Consider the following 27,883-nt stretch of genomic DNA (forward strand, 5'->3'; position numbering starts at 1 on the left):
AATGCCGAGTACATGTTTATACACACACACACCTCGAGTTAGCTTTTCATGCATTTTATAGCTCAATTTTGCTGTGTTATTTTGGTTCAAATCAACTATAACAACATTTTCAATCTGCACACTTTCAATATTGAGTGTTTACATGGAAAACAAACCAACCTCTGTGGAAAAAATTATTTAAAAAAACAGATAAACACAAGTTTATCCGTCAAGATTAATACCTGATAAGCCATCACAGATAATCATCACTTATACCTCAAGTTATGACTATTATAACAGAACAACTAATCATAATCAATACTTTAGAAGACAAGTGACAAACATGAACAACAACAGAGTCATGGAACTTGATTAAGAAAACCAAACAGTCCCACAAAGATCTCGGTCATTCGATAAAACTCAGACACTCACATTCTAACAAAAATCAGACGTCTCTTATTCAATCTTTTATCCAATCGACTTAAAATACAAGCCATTGAATCTTCCTAACTACCTGCATGACTGCAGAGAATCCAAATCCGAGACTTATGTCTCAAAAAATCACAATGAAAAGGAGCTAGACTCAGCCTCAAGATACTTGCATATCCTCTCCATAACATCTCTACTCTTAGCACTATTCTGAAGAAACCTATCAGCACAACGCTGCTCCACTTTCTCCGCCATAGAAGCCAAAGCAGACAAAGGCTTAATCCGAATTCGAGTCTCCTGCTGACAAATCGTCCATCCATCCGGATTATCCGGATGCGGATCATACCTAGTATTCTCTTCCACTTCAATAAACTTCTCCATATTAACATTCCGGTAACTAAGTTGCATCGAACGCGATTTCGCATCAACAACGGTTGTTTCAACACATTGACAAATATCTTCACCGATAATTCTTCGCACGAGCCACGGACAACGAACCGTTATCGCACGTGTCGCGCAAAGTTTACCCGATGAAGGATCTAAACTTTTATTCAATGTATCAACCTCTAGAATGTGTGATAAAACGCGCTTATTCTCTGCATCGGTGAATTTTCGCCATGATGCAGAGGTTACTCGTTCCCATGGATGCTTGTACACGTGTTCTTGTTTATACGCTTTTACCATTATGATAATAATAACTCGATTTATAATATCTTGATGATTAACCTAATGAAAAATGATGACAACGAAATCTTGAATTAACAGTTAAAACAAAGAATTAGTGATGGATTAAAAACACGTTTGGATCGGATTGCGGAGAATTAGATAGCATATAATCAATTGGTGTAAAATTAGATTAAGGAATTAGAGGAGCGTACCGAAAGTGAGAGTGAAGATGGTGTTGAGTAGCATCGATGTGAAATGAAGAGGCGGCAACTGCAAGGGTAAAATGGGAAATAACAAGATAGATAGCGAATAGTATGGAGCTGGCCCTAACATTATATGAGGTTGGTTGTGTAATTGCATTTTACTGCCTATCGCACCGCCCGCAGATTTATTAATAGTTTGACCTGTTTGGTTCAGATAGGATATTCAGAGGAAATAAAAGTAAATGGACAGAAAATTGTAAGAGAACCTTTTCACTCTCTCCCTTCTTTTTTAATTTTCATTCTTTTAGGAAAAAATCCTTTATTTCATTTTCAAATTTAATGTACATTAATTCATTTTTATGACAAAAATTATTTTTTAAAACTTATATACCTATAAATAAATTAGTGGTTGGACCAATAAAATGTGATGAATATATTATATATATGGTGTGCATTTTAACATTTTTAAGAACACTGAATGTAAATCAAGATAATTCTTTGAGAAAAATGATTACTTAAGAAGCAATTGATTTTGAAGTATCATATTATAGTTCAATTAGGGGTGCTACAATTGAAACAACTCTGATTTTGAAGTACTATATTATAGTTCAACCAAGGAAACTAATAGCAAGATATATTTCGTTACCTACACAAATATATTAGAATGAATTCAAACATATATGTACTTTATTGTCCTAGAGATTCATGTTATTTGTCTAATCATCGTAGTAGTAGACCAAAAATAAAGTATTTGTTTATATGAGATAGTACAACCATTTTATGGTGATATGTGAAACAAACTATGACAATAATATCATTAAATAATGCAAAAAAATTAGTATTACATGAACCAAGTCAAATATTTCGGTTGAGGTATATAATTGTTGATATACAAAAGACTTGTGATTTTTCTTTTAAAAAACGTTGTTGCAATGATTTTATGCAAAAATAACACTATATGTATTGAAAATTTCAAGAAGAGTATAATAACGAATAGATATATCAAATATTTTTATAAAATCATACAAGCGAAAGTGAAACTTTAGAACAATTAGTATAAAAGATTGATTTATATTCTCTAATTGCCTGTATGTGAGAGAAACAAATAAATATATTAATTCCACACTTTATTGCCATCATATACAATGGTTTTGTCTGATTGGATTTTCTTGATGAAGTTTTGAGTACGACAATATCCGGATAAAAAAAATATTATGCTATTTTTCTTTCATTATAAAAGAGAATTTGGTTAACAAAAAGATATATTGATTTGAAACTCATAGTTGCACACCCCATATGGACCTTATATCGCAAGACGACCCATATTGAAAATATGACATACAGTAGTCAGTACTTCAATAATTGACCTAATCCAACACTAACACACACACAAAAAAAATTAATAATAATAATAATAATCAAGAATGAGCTAAGTACACAAATAGATCCTTATGATTAGTAGACAACATTCTATAGAAAATAAAAGCAGTCAACTCCTAATTCCTTTTCTTTTTAAATTCACTTTTGATAAATATAACAGAAATTATATTAAAGAAAACAAGAAATTAAATTGTATGGCAACTATTGTTGCACCACAGTGGTTAGCTCGATTCCCCTGTGTTGAAGACAAGTTAATTAGTCAAATCATTCCACGTTGTAAAAACACCGCCACCGGCATTTGAATCCGGCGCCGACCAACCTCCATAACCTCCGGAAGCCATGTCATAATCAACCTCCTCCCCTGTTCCTACAACATTGTTATTACTCGAACAATTCAATCCCAACATTCCAAGCTCATTCTCATTACTATTACTATTATTATTATTCCCCAAATACCCTCCACCACCATTACTATTCTCCATCATGTTCATCAAACCCGGTTGATTCTGAATGTAATTACCATTATAATTATAAAATCCCCTTTGGTGCTGTTGGTTTAACTGAAGCTGAGTTTGTATATAACTCTGATGAAACTCGTGGTTATAATGAGAATGAGATAAATCTTGGTTCTGTAGTGTTAAAAATGGCTGTGAGTGTTGAAATTGCGTGTGGTGCATTAAAGGGTAACCTTGTAATTGCATCCTAGTTGAGGTTGAAGAGGAAGCAAGTGCTAAAATATCTTGATCCCTTTTTCTAGAAGATTCTAAAGCTTGAGCTTCTTTTAACCGTTTTGCAGCACCTCCTCCTATTGGAAGAGTGTTACTTTCAAGAATTGATTTCACGTCATAACGAGTCATATCAAAATTTGTCACTGCGTTTAAACCTCTGAACTTTATTGCAGCTATGTCATAAGCTTCTGCAGCCTCTTCCTCAGTCCCTATATTAATAAGTATCAGTTATTAATTAAGTAGTTGACGGTGCAGTTATACAATAGAAAATAGTGTTTAGCTTACCAAAAGTTCCTAAATAGAGATCTTTGTTTCCTGCAACTCTGCCAATTCTTGCTTGCCATCTCCCATGTTGGTGATGCCTTAAATAATTAGTAAAACAAAAATTTGTTATTTAGTCGAGGGAGAAGAATTCAAGCTTAATTAGTAGCTAATCCTATTTTTGGTACCTTGTGACTCCACGATACATTGAAGCACCCCTTGAAAATCCACTGCTCTTTCTGCAATTTATAATCAAGATATGAAATTGAACATTTTCTTTTATCTAAATGAATTAATTACCTTCTTATGGCGGCAACAAATTCTTGTCTTGTCATGTGCTTCATATCTTCAATTTCCTTCTCATAGTTACTGATCTGAAACACAATTAATCAACATAAGGTGATTTTGAATCTGAATCTAGTTAGCATTATTGGCCTAATTAAGTAATTAATTAGCAACATCAAGTACTAATTACGGGAAAATTTGTAGTGGTAGATGTCCCCCAATATTTTAGTGCTGCTAAATCGTAGGCCCTTGCTGCTTTCTCTTCTTTGTCATACCCACCTATAGCATATTCATAAAGTAAAACTAAATCATTTATATGATTAATATTCTGGAAAAAATTAAAAAAAATTTAAGAGGGAGTAGAAAATAATTCGAAATAAACAAAGATCACACTTACCTAAATAGACTGATCGATGATGGAAATTATAAGAAGCCAAAGACGAGGAAAAAATAAGAATGTGTGTTAGCCATTTAATATTTCAAAATATATATTTGATTTTTAATTCTAAAGAAAATATAAATATATATATAGTTGTTATTTGAAGTTTATTCATTATTATTACCTTGCCGACCTTTTCTTGATTGTCCTTCCCTTCTACAAGTATTATCCCAAAGATGAGCTTCATACCTTCCAGTCCATCTATGTCTATAGATAAATTTTTTGATTTTGTAAGATAAAAATAAAAAAAAAAAGGAAAAACACATTGTTATTTCATCACTTAATTATAATTAACACATAAATATATGAGTATATAGAAGCCATGCAATAATTAATTAATATAACTATATTAATCAAACCTTGTTACACCACGATATATTGAAGTTCTTTGTCCAAAGGTATCCAAAGCTCTTCTAGGTGCAACTGCTTCAACGGTGTTATTAGTATTATTATCACGACCACCACTACCACTGGTTTCACATGTTGAATCCTTACCACTTCCCATTGACAATGTCAATGACTGAAGATTATTGTTACCATTTTCTTGATATTCATAATTGCTTGAACAAGTTGCTATCATTGAGTTTTGTACCGGCATGAATAGGTAATTCTCTGAATTATCATTTGAGTTATTCATTTCATTATAGGCTGCAAGATCTGACTCATCATTTTCTGTCTTGCTCACACCAAGAAAATCTGCAACCTTTGGAACTTCGTTGCAGCTATCACTGTTAATCAGATTCCAATCTGTTCAATCAATAAAATAATCAACAAACATCTTTTATATATATATACTCTATCTGTCTTAAAATATAAACAGAAATAGTTGATGTATCAAATTAAATTAAATTAAATTTTCTACATAAAACATAAACTTTGATTAATTTTTATTTATACTTTGATATGAAGTAGTATATATATATATATATATATATATATATATGTATGTGTGTGTGTTCGTGCGTGCATCAGCTTAAAAGCATGTAGTTCTATTTAGATAATGAAATGATAGTTGTTAGTATGTTATGTATTTAGAATTACCATGATTTTGGAAAGGGTTTTCCATGGTGTCATTGACTAATGTTCCAAGTGAAAAGTGATGAGATTCATGAGTTGTTTGAAGATGAGGTGGTATTGAAGAATGATGAGTTGGAGAAAGTGGAAAGGAAAGCCAGTTGTTTGAGTTCATTGAGCCAAAGTATATGAAGTAAAAATGTGACTATTCTTTTTGAGGAAGAGGAGGTACGTTTTGGAAATAAAAGAAGATTTAAAAGGGTGAAAAAAAGTGATATCGGCTAGGGTTTAAACCTTAGTAGCTAAAAGATAAAGGGGTGGGGAAGAAGAGAGGTTGAAAGAGGTACACAATATTTGAAGTGCACCCTTGCTTGTACTTTAGCCCTTTGTTTATGTTGCTATGTTATGCATTAAATAATTAAATGAAATAAAAAATGAGCTGTATTTGTCTCACCCCTATTGTGAAGGTTTGTTGTATGTAATTAGTATAGACTATGACCCCTTTACCACGTTTCCAACAAAAAAGAAACAAAGATATACTCTGCCTACAATGATAATTAATTTAATATACGATGAAGACACGAGTGTTATACTGAAACTAGCTAAGAATTCAACTCTTTTAGAAAGACTTTGTTGTACAGAGACAAATCCACCATTCTAAATGGAAAAATCCAACAACCCTAGTAGGAGTTTCTCTCTCTACCCACTTGGGTTAGGTTATTGGAACTCTCCACCTCGTTCTCTTAAATTAAAGACTACCCAAAACCCAGCATTCCCACACTCTACAAATCATCTCCACAATTCTCTAAATCCACAACTATCATATGCTAATCTCAATACAAAAAATAACAATAAATTATCAATTTCAATCATGATAATATCCTTAGTGCATATTTGGTATCACAATAAATTTGATTTTTTTAGTTAAATATCGATATCCATAAATATTTAGTGATAGGTCAAATATTTGATTTCCACCTTCAGTATAATTATAATAATTATTAACAATACTAATATTAGCTGTTTAAATTTTTCTTATTATAGTTTAGCCATTCTCACAAGTACTAATTTGATGAAAATAAATAAACTATTTATATGTTGAACTAAATATCTAATCGCCTCATTTTAAGAAAAAATTATTTCCCCTTGCACGAGTATAAATACTAAATACTAGTTAGTATACATTAATTTGCTTTAGGGAACTCAATTTGTGGATCCCCGAGTCATGCATGTGTAAAAGATGCGTATGTACGGACATGCAATATGATATGAGAAATATCACATATCAAATATTAAAAGTACTAAAAGAAAGGGTAAGAAGCACTCTTGTTCAAAATATAACACCATGCTGTGTTCCACATTACTCCAAACACTAATATTAATTAATTAACGTGATTCAATTGAATGGTAGGATTAATTAAGAAATACTAATATAATTCGAAGGATTTCGTTTGTTCCCCCAAGTAGAAATCTGTTGACCAAAATACTCGGTTTCTGTTCCAGTCAAAAAGGCCACTAGGCGAATTTGAAATAATTAAGCTATAATTAAATTAAAATTAATAATTATAAATAATGACTCGTCAGGTTCATATGTCTCATACCAACCCACGTTAGGACTTGGAACTAAAACTTCTTATTAATTATGCTTTGTTTTGTTTGAGGTTCAATCTATGAAGCTCAAATCTAGGATCAATGTACAAATTTAAAGATCTTGATAATTAACCATCATGTATCTATCTACGATCAGTGATGCCTAATTAAATTTGCAAACTCTAAGATTTGTGATCAAATGCATGTATATGTCCCAATTAAATGATTATAGCAACATGGCACGAAACTCGTATTTTATGGAATTAATGTCTAAGCTTGGTTTATTAAGCTATACTAGTATTGTTCAATAATTTAAGGAATGTTGCCTCAAAAACAAAAAACAAAATTTTAAGGAATGTTCAACTACTATAGTAGATGTCTAGTGGGACAAGGCTTCAACCTAGGCTTGGATCCCGTAACATACCGCAATTACAGCACAAATACACTAAGTGAAAATATACAAGGTAACATAGTAAGTACTGTTGTCTTAAATATATCAATTTAAATTAATATATATCAATTTTTATTAATTAATTTTTTTTTATATTTAAAATCGAGTAGAATATATGTAACAAAGACTAGTGATAAAAATAACTTCTATTTTTCTCTTCATTTGCAATGTTAAATAATGTGCGACTATTAATTTCATCATATATTATTTCAATCAATTTCAACTATTTCCACATTGATTAGGAATGATATATATGATATTTTTATTGTTTACACCAACAATCAGAGTCGATCCGAGAGTAAAGTCGATAAAACAACTTCTATGAAAAATAAAATTTTTACTTTACTAAAACGCTTAAAAAAAATTTAGCCTTAGATTTTAATATTTTTTAAAATTAAAACATATAAATCTTTTTTTAAATTTAATATTTTTTCAATAATATTAAATCAATTGAAAAATAAATATTACATGACATCAATTATATTAATTTAGCGATGTAATGTTAAAATTTAAAAAATACATTTTATGCCTCATATTAAAATTTGTTTTAGGCCTCCAAATGTGTTGTGTCGTTCCTATAATCAATAATCATAAATAAAATGAATTGTTATACTCCACCATAAAAAAAATATATATATATTTCACTTGAAATAAATAATTCCAAAAATTTTAAACTAAACCACTTCAATATTTTTTACTTGAAGCTAAACTACTCATGAAATATCCACTTGAAGTTAAATCATTCTAAGAATTTTCACTTGAAGTTAAACTACCCCAAAAAAATTTCATTTGAAGCTAAACCATTCGTAGAATTTGCATTTCAAGCTAAACTAATCAAAGAATTTTCACCTAAAACTAAACTACTCCAAGAATTTTCAATTGAAATTAAACCACTCTAAAGATTTTTATTCATGACGAAAACCAAACTGAAACTTTATACTGCAAATTTCTATTGTCTTTGTGAGAGAATTCTTCTACAATCGATGTAATCACACACCACTCCTTGCATCAATGTCAATCAATGCCCATGTCATTTTGAACACTTGTGTAATCACAATTGTATCAACATTGTTGATTAGGTTTTTTCACAAACTAAAGTTGGTTATTTCATCAAATTTTTATGTGCAAAACTTCACATTTTTAATGCTGATGTATACATGTAATTGTGCACCAAATATGTTTTCAAAATAGAGACATAAGTCACAAAGTACCACTTAAGTACCAAGCTTTCTTAGCTAGAACCTTTCCAAATAACAATTTCATAGAATTACCCCTCTTTTCTAACGTAGAATATCAGATAATGTTGCAACCACATATCATACTATAAATTTTATTTCCATGAACAGAATCAAAAAAATGATGATGATACCATATGTTGGGAAAAATAGATATAAAGAAAATTAAAGGAACATAATCAAACACACAAACACAAACGCAACGGGAAAATTTTAAAATCATAAACCAAACCATCGTTATTTTCTTATAACAACCAAATAAACGAGTAAATCATTTATACAACTTTATCTTTTACTGATTAGGCTACATGTAGAGAAGTCATTGAATCATTGATTCTACCTACAATAAAATTGAGTCTGCCAGATATTTATAATTAAATCATTGCCCGTTTTGGAGCTAATTAACTTGGCCAAAATAGTATTAGTATTACATTTCTCTTTAATGACATATCACTTTGAGAAACTAATTTGCCCTTAAATATATGCATCTTTCAAGTTATTCAATGAACTTATTATTATATTTTTTCTTTTTCGAAATATACTCTTTATTAGTCCTACTAATTATTTTAGAAAATAAAAAATTAAATTGAACACATTCATATATAAAAGATATTTTAGTAACATTGATACGTTAAATTGACACATTAAATTCACTACATATTTTTTCTTAGACTAACAAGTATCCAAAGACCACTTGTTAATGAATTAAAAAAAGAAATAAAAGACAAATATTGTATGAAAAAATCAAAAATTAACATTTCAGTGAATTGTAGCAAAAATTTTAAGATTAAATTTTTACTATTAGAATCTTAACAAGTGTCCCAAAAATATTTATTAAAATTTACCTTTTTTAAGATTAATATGTGTATATTTAATTAATTCAAATTTATGATCAACGTACTTGAAATTTCATTAACTTATTTATATTTATAAAAATATTGATTTGTCAATATAAAAAAAAATTAAAAAAAAAGTGAATGGAACTGTCCGTGTAAATAAACAATTTGAAATATCTGACAGTGTTGTTGACGCACGTTTCCCGCCAAATTATTTGACATAAACAAAACTCTAATTTGACTAAAGTGCACCACATTAAGGGAGCAAAACTCCACTTATCTCGCTTCATTCGATTCCACCTTTTAACTTATACAAGAACAATAAATCCTACACAGTGGAAAGAAAGCTAAATATCCCCATTAACCTAAATCCACAGAACCAATTCTTGATTATAGACTCTCGTTTGTCCATATATACCTGAGAATTAATGGAGGGAGGTGCAAAATACAGAAATGAAAATGAAAATGAAAATGAAAATTAAAAGGAAAAAAAAAATCTTGTTATAAATACTCTAAAGACATTTGTTAACAAATGAAAAAAAAAAAGAAACTTGCATTTACAAAATCAAAAGTTTAACTTTCAAAAAATTAAAAGTTTTATTGAATTTTAATTTTTTTATTTTCAACAATTCATTGAATTGGTCCCCTTATTTTATAAGTCACAGTTTAAATTTTTATTTAGATTTTTGAACTAAACAATGATGATTTGATATAGTTTTAATCATATGACATAGGATTTCATAATATATCTACCTATATATATTAATTATTGATATGATATTAATTAAATTACAAAAAAAAAAATTGAAGTTGATAGTTAAATTTGAAAAAGATTTTATTGTGATTTAATGGATATTAATAATTATAAATCATTATATCATATGTCACATTATTTTAAAGTATCTCATATCGTCATTTTTTTTGTTAAATTTTAAAATAGAATGACCGATTTTATAAATTGATAAAAATAAAGATTAAAATTGCAATTTAATTAAAATTAAATATACATTTTTAATACACTTTTAATAAAATATTTTTATATTTAGATTCTTAACATTTAAAACAAGTAAATGCAAGAAGAATCTATTTCTTTTTGTATATATGAGGACTACTATGATTCGTTCCTTAATTTTACTCTTTTAGTGAAGTTAAATGTTTTAGCCAATAGTAAGAAGAAAATTGTATGACATTATCATCAATATTGGTATTGGTGGTCTACAATAACAAATATATGGATAATTTTTATTTATTTATTACATATCCGTCCTATTTTAAATTTATCAACATTTTTTTAAATTATTTTTATAATTTTAAATTGATGGCATTAAATTTAAACTACGTTCAAACTTATTTATAGATGATATGTCATTAAATTATTGATGATTTGATTTGATGAAGACTACAATTGAAAATTAACATGTCATGATACTATAAAATTAAATCACTGATAGATTAATAACATATCATCTATGAGTAAGTTTTATCATATTTTAAATTTAACACCACTAAATTTTGAAGTTTTATATATTTGTTCTATTTTAAATTGATTAATATTTATTAATTAAACTATATAAAAGAATTAGTCAAATTTCTACTCTCCTTCTGTTATCTCTCTACTGCACTGTCTATCACCTCCATTCCGCATTGTTAATCTTCATTGTTAGTTCATTAAGAACCTTAGACAAACTTGAAGAGGACGGCGCAAAAATAGCGATGCATGGTCAATAGTACCAAGATGACATCGACACTAACACGAGCGAATTGAGAGTGAGACAGAGAAAAAAAACTTTTCACGGTGATGGAGGGTTTCGCGAAAGGAAGGGAAAAAGTTAAAAACTTTTTAGTTTACTTTGATTTTAATTTTAATTAAAATAAAAAAATTGAAATTTTTTTAATCAAATTTAAGAGGATTAAAATAAAAAAGATAAATATATTGGTATAAAAAATTTAGTCAACTTAATATATTATATATAGGTACTGATGTAAGGAAAAAAATACATTTATTATTTAAAAAAATTAAAATTACATATGCATTTCTATTTTTTTAAAGTATCATAGAAATTGTCTAATTTGATAATATCTAACCATGTTAATTTTTAATTTCAAGTCTCCGGAATGAAAAGGTAATTCCGGTCAAACCCATTGAAGTCATAAGATTCGTAAGGATTGTGATCGACATGTGTCAGTTGCTACTTTTTGTTTCAGGTTCTCTTTTTGGCCTTTGTTTTCAAATAACATAGAAGGGTCAATTATCTGGTATGCATGCTCGCGCTAAAAAACACGAATGCGATAAAGAACATTGACCACACAGTAGAATGTTATTACTGCTTAAAATAACTGTAATACCCTTGTGTTGTTCCAAGTTCACGAGTACTCGTGTTGAGAGGAAGGGGGGATGGTTTAGTAATTGTGTTGAGGGATAATAAAAATAAGGTCACGAGGATCCAAAGAAAAGTTTCAGAATTCTAACAAGAGGTGGGAAAGAAACGTCGGGAAAGTGTTCGTGTCACGTGGAAATTAGGCGCTCCAAAAACGAAAGTTGGTGCACATAGTCGTGTATAGTAAGATATTTAATAATTTATAAATATTGATATTATATAATTAATATTTTTAAAATCTTTTTATATAGTAAAGTTTTTTATTTAAATATATAAATTTTTGCTCACACAAAATTACTTATATTTAAGTTTAGAGAGAGTAGTAGATTCTTCCACTCAACTTTCAACCTGAATTATTTTAATAATATATAGTTTAGCTTTAGCGCTAAGTTTGTATTGTTACACCAATGGGTTTGGGTCTTATTCCAAAAAAGAAACCATTGAAGTTAGGCAAGTAGAAATACTAAACTCCCACAATGTGGTAAGTTGGGTTTGAATTTCTACTGAAAAAGATTAAAAAAGAGTTTGTATTGTTCTTCGAGCAAAGTGCAGCTTGAGTTTATAAGGTTATGTCGGTGGTATGCAATATTGTAATGAAATAAAATAGAATGATATGATATTTCATTGTTTAAATACTAATAAAAGGAATGAAATTCAATAGAATCTATCCACTAGATTACATTGCTTACCTTAAATTTTTTTCTCCTCTAATTTGGAAGGTATGGGATGGAATGTTGAAAAAACCTTAATAACCTTGTGCTCAACAATCCATGTCAATTACATGATGAATAGCCAAAGGCGGAAGCGTACCTGTGGGAATTGCCATTAATGAAATCCTGATGATGATAGAGCCAATGGGTTGGGTGATCTTCCTCAGCAAAACACCCTTAAGACCTTGCTCTCTTGATGGGGATAGAGAGAACCAGAGAGTTTTCTCCTTTAGGGTTTTGAAACTGAATAGTCTTGTTGTGTTTGCCTTGGGGACCATTACCCCTATATATAACTATTATTAGTTATATCCCAAATTGCAGTATTTCCAATTCAGCCCCTCATTAAATTAGAAACTGCCTGGTATCTACACTATTAATTTTCATAACCATTATGCTCTTTAGCCATAAACTATTATATATTATTTGACCCCTAGTTTATTGGCTAATTATATAATGACCCTAACACACTTTATTAATTAATTACATATGTGACCCATAAATCTTACAATCTCCCACTGGTCACACATGTATCCTTAGGAGTGTGTTAGACTTTATGACGTCAAAAAATGTCATTATAATTACCTTGAGTATAATCCAAATTGTCCCGTCCATTAATCATATCAGCACATGGAACCAAAGAGGCTTTCGTCATAATAAGCATAACTAAACCCATCAATGATCACCCGTACTGACACAACTAAATGACATAGACCCATTATGAAAAGTGTAGCATGAAAATTACATGAAGTTGGTCAATGCATGTCAATTTTCAACTGGTCCTACTTTATCGAATGAGATCATACCATAACTTAAATGTACAAAGTAACCAAAAACTGAATACTTTAAACTTTATTTCTGATCAGAAAGTCCAAATACAATGTATTTGTACTTTACAATTAAACATAGAACATGAATTACATAATGGACGAAACTCCCACTAAAATCAAGATTCCTCAAACTGTAGCACACCCATGTGAGCAGTATGCTCATGAAAGACCTTGGGTGGTAGACCTTTAGTGAGTGGATCCGCAATCATGGAGTTTGTCCTTAAGTGTTCTATGGATATCTGTCCACTTTGTACCTTCTCTTTAACAACTAGGAACTTAATGTCAATGTGCTTTGACTTGGTTGAGCTCCTATTATTGTTAGAATACAGGACTGCTGATCTATTGTCACAATACAACTTGAGTGGTCTTTCAATCCCTTCAACTATTTGCAGCCCCGTGACAAAATTTCTCAGCCAAATGCCCTGGTCAGATGCCTCATGGATTGCTACGAACTCTGCTGCCATAGTTGATGAGGCAGTAAGACCTTGCTTGGCACTACGCCAAGAAACTGCTCCACCAGCTAACAGAAAGACATAGCCTGAAGTTGATCTTAAGCTGTCTTGGCATCCCGCAAAATCCGAGTCAGAGTACCCAGTGATCTCTAACTGGTCTGACCTCCTATATGTGAGCATGTAGTTTCTTGTTCTCTTCAAATATCTCATGACCCTCTTGGCTGCTTTCCAATGGTCAAGACCTGGATTGCTTAAATATCTGCCTAAAATCCCTACTATGAACGCTATGTCTGGACGCGTACATACTTGGGCATACATAAGACTCCCTACAGCTGAAGCATAAGGGATCTTTTGCATTTCTTGAATTTCCAAACTTCCCTTAGGGCACTGTTTGAGACTAAACTTGTCTCCCTTAGCAACTGGGGTGTCCCCTGGTTTGCAATCCTGTAACCCAAACCTTTTGAGAACCTTATCGATATAGCTCTTTTGTGACAATCCAAGAATACCTCGAGATCTGTCTCGGTGTATCTGAATTCCTAATACAAAAGAGGCGTCACCAAGATCTTTCATCTCAAAATGCTTTGATAGAAATTTCTTAGTTTCGTGCAACATGCCTATATCGTTAGTGGCAAGCAGTATGTCATCAACATACAAGACCAGGAAAATATGTCTGCTCCCACTGAACTTATGATACACACAATCATCAACTGTATTCATCTCAAAACCAAATGAGAGAATTACTTGATGAAATTTATGGTACCATTGACGAGAAGCTTGTTTTAGCCCATAAATGGATTTTCTTAGTTTGCACACCATATTCTTTGGGTCTCCCAACACAAAGTTTTCTGGCTGCACCATATAGATCGTCTCATCAATGTCGCCATTGAGAAAAGCTGTTTTTACATCCATTTGATGAAGCTCCAAATTAAAGTGAGCAACAAGAGCCATGATTATTCTTAAAGAGTCCTTCGATGAAACCGGAGAGAAAGTCTCTTTATAATCAATCCCTTCCTTTTGAGTATAACCCTTAGCTACAAGACGTGCCTTATATCTCTCCACATTACCATTGGAATCCCGCTTGGTTTTAAAAATCCATTTGCAACCAATGGGTTTCTTTCCTTCAGGTAATGGGATAAGTTCCCAAACTGAATTGTCTTGCATAGACTTGTACTCCTCATTCATTGCTTCGATCCACTTATCTGAACGAGAATCTTGCATGGCTTGATGAAAGTTGACTGGGTCGTCTTCCGTCATGCCAACATTTTCCTCTACCTCATTGATAAATACTACATAATCATCCGAAATAGCATTTTTCCTTTCTCTAGTGGATCTCCGCAATGGAGCTGGCTCTTGAGGCACTTGTTCTTGAGGATCTTGAATTTGATCTGGATTTTGTTCTTCCTGAACAACCAGATCATCTTGAGTTTGTTCAATAATGGGAAAGTCAATTGGTGGAAGAATCAGTTCTGGAATTGTTACCGATTCTTCCTCAAAGACAAAATCTTTAACCTTAATCTTCCCCCCAAACTCAATATCCTCAAAGAACGTTGCCGTTCCCGTCTCAAAAATTGTTCTCAAATTAGGATCATAAAATTTATAGCCCCTTGATTTTTCTGAGTACCCTATAAAATAGCTGCTAATTGTTCGGGGTTCAAATTTCTTTTCATTCGGCCTATAAGGCCTTGCCTCAGCTGGACATCCCCAAACATGAAGGTGCTTCAGACTAGGCTTACGCCCAATCCAAAGCTCATAAGGTGTTTTAGCCGCTGCCTTAGTTGGTACTCTATTAAGAATGTATGCTGCTGTTTTTAATGCCTCTCCCCAGAGTGACTCTGGCAAGGTGGAATGACAAATCATACTCCTTACCATATCCTTAAGAGTCCTGTTTCGTCTTTCAGCTACACCATTCATGCTGGGTGACCCCGGCATAGTGTATTGTGGGACGATTCCACATTCCTCTAGGTATTTGGCAAATGGTCCCGGACGTTGTTCACCTGAACCGTCATATCTGCCGTAGTATTCACCACCACGATCAGATTTGACCTTTTTAATTCTTTTATTAAGTTGATTCTCAACTTCTGCCTTAAAGGATTTGAACACGTCTATTGATTGGGACTTTTCGTGAATTAGGTAAAGGTAGGCATATCTAGAATAATCGTCTATGAATGATATAAAATATTGTTGACCATTCCAAGAAGGAGTTGGAAATGGCCCACAGATGTCCGTATGTATCAATTCTAAGACGTCTGTAGCTCTATATGCGCCTAATTTCTTATCTTTAGTCTGTTTTCCTTTAATGCATGCTACACAAACGTTAAAGTCTGTGAAGTCAATGGAATCTAAAATTCCATCTGACACAAGTCGTTCAACTCTATTTTTAGAGATGTGACCTAGACGCTTGTGCCAAAGCACCCCTGAATTGAAATTGTCAATTTTCCGCTTAGTACCACGTGATTCCACATTCAAGGTTTCATTATAGTTAGCCACAGTTTCCAACAAATAAAGATTATCATAACCAGAAAGTAAACCGGTTCCAACAACATTCGAATTTAAAGACAAAGTAAATTCTTTATTCCCGAATGAACAATAATATCCTGATTTGTCCAAATAAGAAATAGAGATCAAATTCCGTCTAAATGACGGTACAACAAAAGTGTCTTTTAAATCCAAATAATGACCGGAACTTAATAATAATCTAAATTTTCCTATGGCTTCAACTTCTACCTTCTTCCCATCTCCTACATAGATCCATCTTTCAGTATCACTAGGCTTTCGGAAGTTCAGGCAACCCTGCATTGAAACACTGATGTTAGTAGTTGCACCAGAGTCTAACCACCAAGTGTTTCTAGGTACTGAAGCTAAATTAACCTCAGAACAGACCAAAGACAGAATCATACCTTTCTTAACACGCCAAGCGTGATATTTGGCACAATCCTTCTTCACGTGTCCAGAACTCCTGCAGAAGAAGCAGTTGTTATCCTTAGTCTGCTTCTTTTGTTCTGGACCCTTAGCAGCAGCTTTGTTCTTGGGCTCCTCAATTCTTTTCCTTTTGCCCTTGTCTTTAGAGATGCTAGTAAAGTGAGCACTTTCAGTCCTATCTTGCTTCAGCCTGTCCTCTTCTTGCACACATAATGAAATGAGCTCATTAAGAGTCCATTTCTCCTTTTGACAATTATAAGTCACCTTAAACTGACTGAATTGCGAAGGAAGAGACAACAATACTAAATGAATGAGTAAGTCATCTGACAACTCAAGCTTTAGACCTTTAAGCTTAGAAGCAATGTTGGACATCATCATAATGTGCTCTCTTATATTTCCCTTGCCTTGATACTTCATGGAAATTAAATTCTGAAGCAAAGAACTTGTTTCAGCCTTATCACTTTTTACAAAGCGTTTTTCCATCTCAACAAGGAAATTTTTAGCTGTAACTATCTCATCCGAGACAGCACCTCTAAAGACCTCAGAAATGCCACGCTTTATGATCATAAGACTTATGCGATTTGAGCGATCCCATTTCTCATACTCTAATTTTTTCTTCAAAAGAACTAGAGTCCTTAGGAGTAGGGGGGTCGTTCAATTCTTAATGCAATGTCTAGATCCATGCAGCCAAGAACAATCAGAACGTTCTCTTTCCATTCCTTAAAATTTGTCCCATCAAGGACAGGAATAGAACTCAAATTTGCAGATATGGAAGCAACCGATGTTGTAAATTAAATAAAGAACGAAACTTAGAAACTCACATTATAGGAAAATAAATCAATAAATAAATAAATACATATGTTCAAATCATGGAATTTAACCCATCTCAAGATACCCAGTGCACCATTGATGTCAAGTCTTTGGACAGTAACACCAACTGCTAGTGGTACTCTTGTTGCAACGATCAAATATTGACAATAAGACATGTCAAACAATAAACCTTCCTTTGGGCCGATTTACTGCTCACATGTATACCAAATGATTGTCACACATTTATCATCGCATGTGTACCATGTAATTCTGCTAAATATTAACTTTCCTTTGGGCCGGTCAATACCCGCATGAATAAACATATACACAGCCATTTGACACTCTTCACGAGCAATTTAGACAAGAGAGGTCACTTTGGCGACGTCAAGTTTCAATTAACTCATTCAAAAGTGTCAAACTTGACCTTGAACATATATTTATTATATCCAAATAAAATATATCAAAATTCCCAAATTCCCAAATTACAAACCCTAATTTTTCAAACACGTTAAAAATATGGATTCCATAATATATATATCAAAATTCCCAAATTCCCAAATTACAAACCCTAATTTTTCAAACACGTTAAAAATATGGATTCCATAATATATATATCAAAATTCCCAAATTCCCAAATTACAAACCCTAATTTTTCAAACACGTTAAAAATATGGATTCCATAATATATATATCAAAATTCCCAAATTCCCAAATTACAAACCCTAATTTTTCAAACACGTTAAAAATATGGATTCCATAATATATATATCAAAATTCCCAAATTCCCAAATTACAAACCCTAATTTTTCAAACACGTTAAAAATATGGATTCCATAATATATATATCAAAATTCCCAAATTCCCAAATTACAAACCCTAATTTTTCAAACACGTTAAAAATATGGATTCCATAATATATATATCAAAATTCCCAAATTCCCAAATTACAAACCCTAATTTTTCAAACACGTTAAAAATATGGATTCCATAATATATATATCAAAATTCCCAAATTCCCAAATTACAAACCCTAATTTTTCAAACACGTTAAAAATATGGATTCCATAATATATATATCAAAATTCCCAAATTCCCAAATTACAAACCCTAATTTTTCAAACACGTTAAAAATATGGATTCCATAATATATATATCAAAATTCCCAAATTCCCAAATTACAAACCCTAATTTTTCAATCATGTCAAAATTCCCAAATTGAATCCTAAACATAGACAATAACCGAATTTCATCATGAATTAAACATGGTGGGCTCTGATACCAATTGTTGGAAAAACCTTAATAACGTTGTGCTCAACAATCCATGTCAATTACATGATGAATAGCCAAATGCGGAAGCGTACCTGTGGGAATTGCCATTAATGAAATCCTGAGATGATGATGATAGAGCCAATGGGTTGAGTGATCTTCCTCAGCAAAACACCCTGAAGACCTTGCTCTCTTGATGGGGATAGAGAGAACCAGAGAATTTTCTCCTTTAGGGTTTTGAAACTGAATAGTCTTGTTGTGTTTGCCTTGAGGACCATTACCCCTATATATAACTATTATTAGTTATATCCCAAATTGCAGTATTTCCAATTCAGCCCCTCATTAAATTAGAAACTGCCTGGTATCTACACTATTAATTTTCATAACCATTATGCTCTTTAGCCATAAACTATTATATTTTATTTGACCCCTAGTTTATTGGCTAATTATATAATGACCCTAACACACTTTACTAATTAATTACATATGTGACCCATAAATCTTACATGGAATCCTTAGTTATTTCAGTTTTATAATTAATGCTAAAATTACAATTTCATCTTTTTTTATCGTAAGATATAACATTTTTTTCTCTTTGGAGTTTCTCGTGTATTCTTCACGCAACCAAACATTTTCTTACGTTCCTTTTTGTGTGCTCTTTACACAACCTGACAACCATCTCACGTGCCATTTAATACTAATTCTTATATTTTCTATTTGATATAGTTCAAACATGAGCTTTATTCGATATTTGTTAACATAAAATTATGAAGAACCTTGACCATTAATTTAGGGGAACACGGCTTCTCAGATAGTATTTTGTTAATGCTTTTGTTTTTAAAATTATCATCTTATTGTGCATCGTGGGTTTACGGTTTATGTTATAATATTTCTTGGTTATATTTATTTTTTGACAAATATTTTATTAATTTGTTACTTTAGTCGATGGTTGAGACATTGGTGTATTCCAAATCAAACCAAAACATGTAGCAAAAATTTGTTTTCTGGTTAAATATGTCACAGGAAAGAAAAGGGAACAGATATGATCTAATAATAATTTTGAAGTAAGGGTAAAAAACGAATAAAAAAATTATAACTCATTTCATCCGTCTATTTTCTAAATAATAGAATCAAAGTTTTGTTCCTTTGAGTTATAAAATACTCAAACATTGAAATTCGTTCAATTCCACTTTTCATTTTATTCTATTTTATTTTGCTGTTGTTGGGTGGGTTCACTCCTCAAGTGGAACCCACTAGTTTTATTAGTATTAGTATTATTATTAGTATTATTATTATTGAAATAAAAGAAAGAAAAAAAAAGGTATTATTGGGCTAGACCCACGTAAAGGAAATAAAAGGGATTTAGAAATCCTAAGAATTAGAAGAATGAAAGAGAACAGCTGTCAGAGAAGAAAAATAAGGATTTGGTTCCGGTGGTGGTAACAGGTGTGTAGCAAACTTGCTCCATTTGATCTACAAATTTAGGGCCTGTTTGAAACACTTTTACATTTTAGTTTTTAAAAATTGTTGTATAAATTTGATTTTAAAAATTGTTTTAAAGAATAGAATTAAAGAAAAAAACTTGTTTGAGATACTTGTTTTTAAAAACAGTTTTAGAGATGAGAAAAAGAAAAAACCTATTTGATAATCTAATTTTTAAAAATAGATTTTAAATAGAGAATTAAAAAAACTATTTGGTAATATAATTTTCAAAATCTGTTTTTCTTATATTAAATAATAAAACTAAAAAGATAGAAAAATTCAACTAATAACATTTAAATACAAGTAATATATTTTAGTATAATTAATAAATATATTTTTATTAAAATAGTTTAATGAACACTTGTCCATTATTGTTCACTTCCTTAATTTTTTATAAAATAAGATTAATTTCAAGTGAATAGAGTTTCAAATTTAATTGTAATATAAAAATATATTATTTGATCACTATTTTTAAAACTCAATTGAAGAAAAAAGTATATAAAAATTTAGCATATATATTATCCACCAAGAACATAAAAATTAAGCCGAAACAACACAAGTATTTAAGAAATATCCACCAACATTGTATATAATGAAATCTAAAAGATAGTAATTTGTCCAACTAATTGTGATGGTGTACCCACATCCTATCTCTAATACGATTCCTACTCATTGTCATTTCAACCGCACCTTCATCAGATAATCTAGTTAAGTTATCGTTGGAGCTTGTTCCTTCTATGCCTGAACTTTCATTCACCCTCTCAAGTTCCATAGGATCCATTGCTTCCCATATGTTGAATAATTCATCTGGTAAATTCCACTTACGTATGTAGTTATGAATAGTACAACAAGCTATTACTATAAGTCTTTGTCTGGAAGGTTTATAAGGAGGCATCAACTTCAAAATAGGAAATCTATTTTTCAACACCCCAAAACAACGTTCAATTGTCATCCGTAGAGATGAGTGTCTGTAGTTAAATAACTCTTCGGGACTCCTAGGTTGTCTACCTTGGCCTCTATATTCTTGGGCATGATATCTTTCACCCCTATAAGGAGGAAGCAAACCTCTAGTACATGGATACCCAGAATCAACGAGATAAAATGAACCTTCGTAAAAAAAATATGTTAGCTCTACTAGTTAAATTCATTAACTCATCGACATATTGTAATTTTATTATAATATTACGATTTACCTCTAGGTGGCCAAGGAAATCCTGCATTTGGATTTGAAATTGCATCCAAAAAAACTTTTGAATCATGTGCACTTCCTTCCCACCCAGAATATACATATGTAAACATCATGTTGAAATCACAAGCACACATGACATTTTGCGTGATTGTTGTCTTTCTACCTCTACATGAAATTTGTTTCTCTGCAGGAACCCATGCACTTATATGTGTACCATCTATTGCACCTATGCAATTCTATAAAGCATAACACAATTAAATAGAATCAGAACAAAATAATAAAGATAATTGAACCGAACTCAAATAATTTTGATAATATGATGTGCATACCTTGAACCAAGGATAGTATTTTGAATTATTCTTAATTCTTTCAGGCAACTCTATGGACTCTTGTTTTATGAGTTCTTTTCCCAATCGACACACTGCCCTTAATACTTCCTTGAAATTGCGTGAGATTGTTTCTGTGGAATGTTGAAAGCGGTTTGAAGCGACTCTATGACGAACATTATGCCCAATTATGAATAAAAAAGTGGCAACCTTCTCTTCGACAAGTACATCTCTTGAGTCACTTAGATAGTTCTTCCCTCTTAATTCATTACAAAAATTAAGAAAACATTCCTTCTTCATCCGAAATAAATCAAAACAACTTGTTTCAGATCCATTTAATACTTCAGCAACAAATTCACGACCAGATAATGATGATGTTAGAACCTTTCCTTTATTAAAGAATTTATGATGATAGTCATAGATCACATTACTAATAAGAAATTCTACAAAATCATCATCGCTTTCATCAGAAGTAGAATCATCACTTGTATCAACATCAAATCTGGTTACAACCTGTCATACAATTTCAAAACATAACAAAACAATTCAAAACAACTCATAAAAAAAAATGCATACAATTGTTCAGAAAATAGAAATAAGTACGCAACCATAAAGATCATAAACAAAGTACTAAGAGAAGCATATATCCAATCACTATCACCACATATTCAAGTAACGTGTTATCCTTAGAGTCTAAGTACCCATCCACGTTTCCTCTCTTTAGACATTGCCATAAACATTTCCCTCCAATCAGGATCCTTAAACTTTTCCAGGGTTTTTCCATAGATGTCATCTGGAATGCCTTCTATCTCTTCAAGAGCAGCCACACACTTAGTTAGCGAACAATCAAATGTTACACGCGAGGTAGCCTCCACACTCCTATCCCTACTCTTATCCTTACTCTTATCCCTGCTATACTTCTCTGCTCTCGCCAAAGATGCTTGAGCCCATGCTGCAAGCGCATGTCCCATTTGTTGTGATGTTGACTCTTTTTTGGATATTACTTGTACTTTTTGTTTTCCACTTCGTGAGACGCGCTCCATTGCTTGTATATCATCGTCTGAATCATCTTCATCAACACGTACATGACTTGCACTTCCAATGTTAAGGTATTGATTATCAAGCTCATTTTCTTCATCAGTATTTGGTGGGTCTTGTGTAGATGAATGGTGAAGTACTCCAGTAGCATTATTTTTGTTGAATAGGATTTCCAATAACTTATAATGGTCACATCCTTTCTTTTGAAATTGAGAAGCTTTCTCATGTACCTGAAACAGTACAAGCATGTCATCAATTATGAGAAAATTTAAAAAATATAAAAAAAGGATAAAAATAGTAGTACTAAATATCAAAATATTCTTCAAAGTATAAAAATTCTCAGACAATGAAAATGAAAACACAGCCATAATTTAAAACTATTAAATGACCTTTGAATTTTTTATCTTGGTGGAAAAAGAAGTTTCAATGTAAAGAATTAGTTAAAAGGTTTCATCCTATGATGAAGTGTGAAGATCTGAATGAATATAGTATTTGAAAGGCAGGAAATTAAATAAAAATTGCATCATCCAGCTCTTACAATTCTCTATGTGCTGCGTGCAAATTCTTAAGGAGAAAATGCATACCAGGATGCATCTTTGCACCATACTTCCCACCAGAACAGCCACAAAACCAGCCATAAAAACACATCAACCTTCCATTCAAATATTTGTTCTGCTTTTTATTGTTTATGGAATGAAAATAGTAATAATTATTGAACAAACATAATCAAATCAGTGAGCATTGATTATTAAATAGTACCTGAAGATAATTTCGCCAGACCTCTTCACTTGCTGTAACAGTGTTGGTTTCTGCATTCCACCCAAATCCAGTGTTCTGCAAAAGTGAATAGAACTCGCGATACATGGCTCGTAGCCGGTGCATTTTTGCCTTTAGTTGATCCATTTTAAAGGAACGATTAGTTATAGAATTCAGCCTAGTAGTCATTGAGTTCCATGTTCTAGCATGAAATACACCATTTGGCATATTTCCTTTTGTAACTTCGTCAACCATAATATCAATAAAAGCTTTAGTTACAAAGTCAGGCCAAAGCTTTGATTCAAGACTGTCAACATTAATTGCCATCTATAAACAATTCAATCACTCAGTCAATGAGTTGATAAAAAAAATTCATAATCTATAACTTGGTAAGTAGCTAGGTTACCTGTGCAACAGAGGTAAGCGCAGCAGCGGCTGCAGGCGCAGCTGGGGGTGCATCATGTGTGGCGGAAGAGGAGGAAGTCGTAAGGAATTGCGAACGAAAGCTTGAATTCTTCATGTTTTTTTTTTTTTTTTTAATTCTCCAACCTGTTTAGTAAACAATATGTATCGATGTTATGAAGCTATAACAAAAGCGGCCAAATTGTTGGGAGGTCCTTCTGATGTATGTGTCATATACTATAAATTGATATAACTCTTCATGCAACCATATGAGAAACTGATCTATTTATTAGACTGATGTTAGGGGTTAACAACCAAGGAACATGATATATAAATCAGAGGAATCCAAGTAGTTTTTATTTTTCTACATTATAAATTTCATGCTTTTATTCAACTAGTACTCATTCATGAATTGTCTACTCCCTCACCCCTCAAATTTGTAGTATTTTCTTATTAACCAGTATAGAGTTTTAGTAGAATGCAAGGTTATTTGATAGTATACAAATTATGTTGTTATTTGGTGCTTACTATTGGCTGCATTTCTGTTTAATGAACTAAAATTGCACATGATTTTGATCTCTTGTTTCCATTCATAACAGTGACACCATCCTTTAACAGTTCTTCAATCTGTTGACACCTATTCTTTCATTATATTTTGTTAAGATCCCTCATTGTCTCTATATAGTTAAAGTAGCCTCCTTAATGACTAGGGACTCCTCCCTAATTTAATCTGAATTTTAATGTTGAATTGAAGATTATTTGAGTCCTAATATTCGGCTACCCATAGATGTCCAGCTTTCAATTAGACACATAGTATAGTATGTTGAGATTGGCTGCAATTACTAATTCATGATTTGACATGTACAGAATGAAAATACCATTCTCGAGTCTACGAGATTTTTTATGAAAGCCTTTCATTTGAGTCATAAGTAGCAATTAGACATAGTAGCAAACATTTGAATTTGATTCCTCCACAGTTATTTGATTTTGTATCTTAATCTATATAATAAGCTGCACAACAACTTGCTCTAATTATTTGGCTTTATTTGGGTACTACAGTTACTGAGATTTCACTTGAGAATCTTACATTTTGGTTAGCCATGGAACCATTGAGGTTTCACTTGATTACAAATAGATCATGATTCAAAACACAAAGGAAACCAAGGAAATCAACAAATGAAGCCAACTTAATTCGAAAAATAAAATTCAAATTAAAACCCAAATTCAAAAAACGGTAATCAAAAGAAAGGAAAAGAAAAACTAACCAAAGAAATTATAAGAGAGAATGGAGAACACAACAATGATCAAGAAGAGGAAATGAAGTGGATGAACTTGATTGAATCACGAGCTAGAGTTTGAATTGCAAGTTTAGGGTTTAAGCTCAAATTCACGAATGGTTCCATGGCTGCCTCTGGTTTTTGCTTCTCTCTACAGTGAAATGAGCAATTTTTTTATATTTTATAAGTTCAACAAAATTACAATTATGCCATTAATGAAAATTACTTTTCCGTGTCTTTTCTTTTTAAAACTCTAAAATTGGAAAAACCAAAAGCAAAACACTGTTTACATGTTTTGCTTTTTTAATTTTAAAAACTATAATATTAAAAACAATTTTATAAATCAGTTTTTAAAAATATGTAACCCAAACAAATTTTTTTATTTTTAAATTTTTAAAAACTATAATAGAGATTTTGAAATTAAAATCAAACAGACCCTTAGTATGTTATGTCTACCACTGAGTTTGTTATTTTAATATACAGTTTGAGTAGTTTTATCTTCTCTGAGAGTAACTTTGGCATATCCACTTTAGTGGAAGGTTGTTATAAGGTTGTTATTATTGATTGATGTTCCCTATTGTTATTAGGAAGACTCTGGTGTACCCATTAATTATTATAGTGGAAGTTTTACTGGACTAGGTCCCGTGGTTTTTATTCTCTCAATTTGAGGGAAGTTTTCCACGTTAAAAATTGTGTTTGTCTCATGTTTAATTTTCTGCTAATTATTTTTGCTCTGTGGAATTGTATTTTTTGTTTGGCCATTTATCTGCACAGGTGGGAGAAAAAATATTCCGCATTATTATGATAGTTATCGCTAATTATCTCTGGTTTTTCCCCAACAAAGTGGTATCTAGAGCTCGATTATTTGATTTGTGCATTTAAATGGAGGAGGAAAATAAATGTCCCAATATGATTAAACTCAACACTTCTAATTATACACTTTGGAAGACTCTCATGGAAGACATGTTATACAATAAAGATTTGTACGATCCTATTGAGGGTGACACTGCTAAACCCGCAGATAAATCTGACGCTAACTGGAAGAAGATGAATAGAGAGGCAGTGGCGTTGATTAGGCAGTGGTTGGATCTTAGTGTGTATCCACATGTTAAAACTGAAATAGATGCTAACAAGATGTGGGAAAAATTAAAAGAGTTGTATGAACGAAAGAATGTGCAAAATAAAATATTCTTGATTCGAAAGCTGGTGAATATGAAATACAAAGATGAGGATTCAATGGCAGAGCATATGAGTATTTTTCAGAATACAGTGAATCAGTTGACAACTGCAGAAATTAAATTAGATGATGAGTTGCAAGCGTTGTTATTGTTGAGTTCCTTGCCTGATAATTGGGAAGTCCTTGTTGTGACGTTGTCCAATTCAACTCCAAGTGGAAAGTTGAAAATGTCAATAGTTAAAGAGAGTATGTTGAATGAAGAAGCTCGAAGAAATGAACGTGGTTTGATCGGTTCTTCCTCAAAGTCAGAAGCACTAGTTATAGAGTCACGGGGGAGAAGTCAATCTAGAAACTTCCATAGACGCGACAACTCTGAAAGTTGTAGCAAGTCAAGAAGCAAGTCGAGGACTAGAAAAAAAGTGATATGCTATCATTGTGGCAAAGCGGTTCACATAAAAAGAAATTACAAGTTCCTTAAGAGAGATCAATCAGGGGAAAGAGATGAAGACAAAGAGAAGAAAAATGATAAAGATACAACAGCAGTTGCATCTGTTAATAATGTCTACCTTGTTTGTGATGATTATTTCATAAACCTTGTATGTCAGGATTCAACTTGGATTATTGATTCGGGTGCCTCATATCATGTTACTCCTAGGCGTGATTTCTTCCCATCTTATAGTGCTGGTGATTTTGGCATGGTAAAAATGGGAGATGAAGGAGTATGTAAAATTATTTGTATGAGGGATGTTTGGATTGAAACTGGGATTGGTTCCAAGCTTCAATTGAAGAATGTTAGACATGTACCTAATATTCGTCTCAATTTGATTTCGGTGAAAGCCTTGGACATTGAGGGTTATCACACTTACTTTGGTGGTGGTGGTATATGTAAAATCACCAAAGGGTCTCTAGTGGTTGCAAAGGAGCAAAGTTCCACTTCTCTCTATATGATGCCTACGAAGTTATGCAAGGAAGAAGTGAATGCAATTGAAGATGCATCTTCTGATTTATGGCATATGCGCCTTCGTCACTTGAGTGAGAAATGACTCAACATACTTGCGAAGAAAAACTTTCTTCCTGTGAAAGATACGTCTCTAAAAACTTGTACTCATTATTTTGCTGGAAAACAATATAGAGTTTCTTTTCATAATACTGGTCCTCATAGGAGGCAAAATATTCTTGATTTAGTTCATACTGATGTTTGTATGATTGATAGTAAATCTCTTGGTGGTGCATCATATTTTGTTACTTTTATTGACAACCACTCTAGAAAAGTGTGGGCAATTCCTTTAAAATCTAAAGACCAGGTATTTGGAGTCTTCAAGTATTTTCATTCAAGTGTTGAAAGAGAAAAGGGAAGGAAATTGAAATGTGTTCGATC

At 31.8% G+C, this 27,883-nt stretch overlaps 4 protein-coding genes across 5 annotated transcripts; all 4 read right to left on the minus strand.

The window, feature by feature from the left end:
* Positions 1 to 145: 145 nt before the first annotated feature.
* LOC101491606 (uncharacterized) lies at positions 146 to 1,456 on the minus strand. 2 transcript variants are annotated; one of them, XM_027332421.2, is made up of 2 exons: positions 1,287 to 1,456; positions 146 to 1,160 (listed from the first exon to the last, which is right to left on the minus strand). In XM_027332421.2, exon 2 carries the CDS (start codon positions 1,090 to 1,092, stop codon positions 541 to 543), a length of 552 nt encoding a protein of 183 aa, XP_027188222.1. In that variant the 5' UTR covers positions 1,093 to 1,160; positions 1,287 to 1,456; the 3' UTR covers positions 146 to 540. The 2 variants fall into 2 exon arrangements, with proteins under 2 accessions (XP_027188222.1, XP_004486950.1); XM_004486893.4 differs by having other exon boundaries at positions 146 to 1,134; positions 1,287 to 1,454.
* A 1,244-nt stretch (positions 1,457 to 2,700) lies between these two features.
* On the minus strand, positions 2,701 to 5,724 carry LOC101502907 (AP2-like ethylene-responsive transcription factor PLT2). Its single transcript, XM_073364836.1, has 8 exons — positions 5,412 to 5,724; positions 4,730 to 5,117; positions 4,495 to 4,577; positions 4,122 to 4,210; positions 3,947 to 4,020; positions 3,835 to 3,885; positions 3,671 to 3,747; positions 2,701 to 3,594 (listed from the first exon to the last, which is right to left on the minus strand). Exons 1-8 carry the CDS (start codon positions 5,557 to 5,559, stop codon positions 2,909 to 2,911), a joined length of 1,596 nt encoding a protein of 531 aa, XP_073220937.1. The 5' UTR covers positions 5,560 to 5,724; the 3' UTR covers positions 2,701 to 2,908.
* Positions 5,725 to 20,962: 15,238 nt separating this feature from the next.
* Positions 20,963 to 22,498, minus strand: LOC105852030 (protein ANTAGONIST OF LIKE HETEROCHROMATIN PROTEIN 1-like). The gene is made up of 4 exons (XM_012715445.1): positions 22,487 to 22,498; positions 21,859 to 22,368; positions 21,534 to 21,765; positions 20,963 to 21,447 (listed from the first exon to the last, which is right to left on the minus strand). The coding sequence occupies exons 1-4, from the start codon at positions 22,496 to 22,498 to the stop codon at positions 20,963 to 20,965; spliced, it is 1,239 nt and encodes a 412-aa protein (XP_012570899.1).
* LOC105852028 (uncharacterized) lies at positions 20,963 to 25,467 on the minus strand. The gene is made up of 5 exons (XM_012715443.3): positions 25,317 to 25,467; positions 24,056 to 24,198; positions 23,653 to 23,976; positions 21,859 to 23,123; positions 20,963 to 21,765 (listed from the first exon to the last, which is right to left on the minus strand). The coding sequence occupies exons 2-4, from the start codon at positions 24,167 to 24,169 to the stop codon at positions 22,542 to 22,544; spliced, it is 1,020 nt and encodes a 339-aa protein (XP_012570897.1). The 5' UTR covers positions 24,170 to 24,198; positions 25,317 to 25,467; the 3' UTR covers positions 20,963 to 21,765; positions 21,859 to 22,541.
* Positions 25,468 to 27,883: the final 2,416 nt, after the last annotated feature.

Source organism: Cicer arietinum, chromosome 1, assembly GCF_000331145.2.
Source record: "Cicer arietinum cultivar CDC Frontier isolate Library 1 chromosome 1, Cicar.CDCFrontier_v2.0, whole genome shotgun sequence".
NCBI lineage: Eukaryota > Viridiplantae > Streptophyta > Magnoliopsida > Fabales > Fabaceae > Cicer > Cicer arietinum.

Bases quoted from the DNA above. Each gene is read 5' to 3' on its own strand.
- LOC101491606 (XM_027332421.2), bottom strand. From the start codon at position 1,092: ATGGTAAAAGCGTATAAACAAGAACACGTGTACAAGCATCCATGGGAA.
- LOC101502907 (XM_073364836.1), bottom strand. From the start codon at position 5,559: ATGAACTCAAACAACTGGCTTTCCTTTCCACTTTCTCCAACTCATCAT. The intron at 4,578-4,729 runs GTTTGATTAATA...ATTTATCTATAG, and splicing joins ATATATCGTGGTGTAACAAG to ACATAGATGGACTGGAAGGT. The intron at 4,021-4,121 runs GTAATTAGTACT...ATTGTGTTTCAG, and splicing joins CTACCACTACAAATTTTCCC to ATCAGTAACTATGAGAAGGA.
- LOC105852030 (XM_012715445.1), bottom strand. The intron at 21,766-21,858 runs GTATGCACATCA...TATGCTTTATAG, and splicing joins AATACTATCCTTGGTTCAAG to AATTGCATAGGTGCAATAGA. The intron at 21,448-21,533 runs GTAAATCGTAAT...TTTTTTACGAAG, and splicing joins ATTTCCTTGGCCACCTAGAG to GTTCATTTTATCTCGTTGAT.
- LOC105852028 (XM_012715443.3), bottom strand. From the start codon at position 24,169: ATGAAGAATTCAAGCTTTCGTTCGCAATTCCTTACGACTTCCTCCTCT. The intron at 23,977-24,055 runs GTAACCTAGCTA...AATTGTTTATAG, and splicing joins CGCTTACCTCTGTTGCACAG to ATGGCAATTAATGTTGACAG. The intron at 23,124-23,652 runs GTACTATTTAAT...GTACTGTTTCAG, and splicing joins TCTGGCGAAATTATCTTCAG to GTACATGAGAAAGCTTCTCA.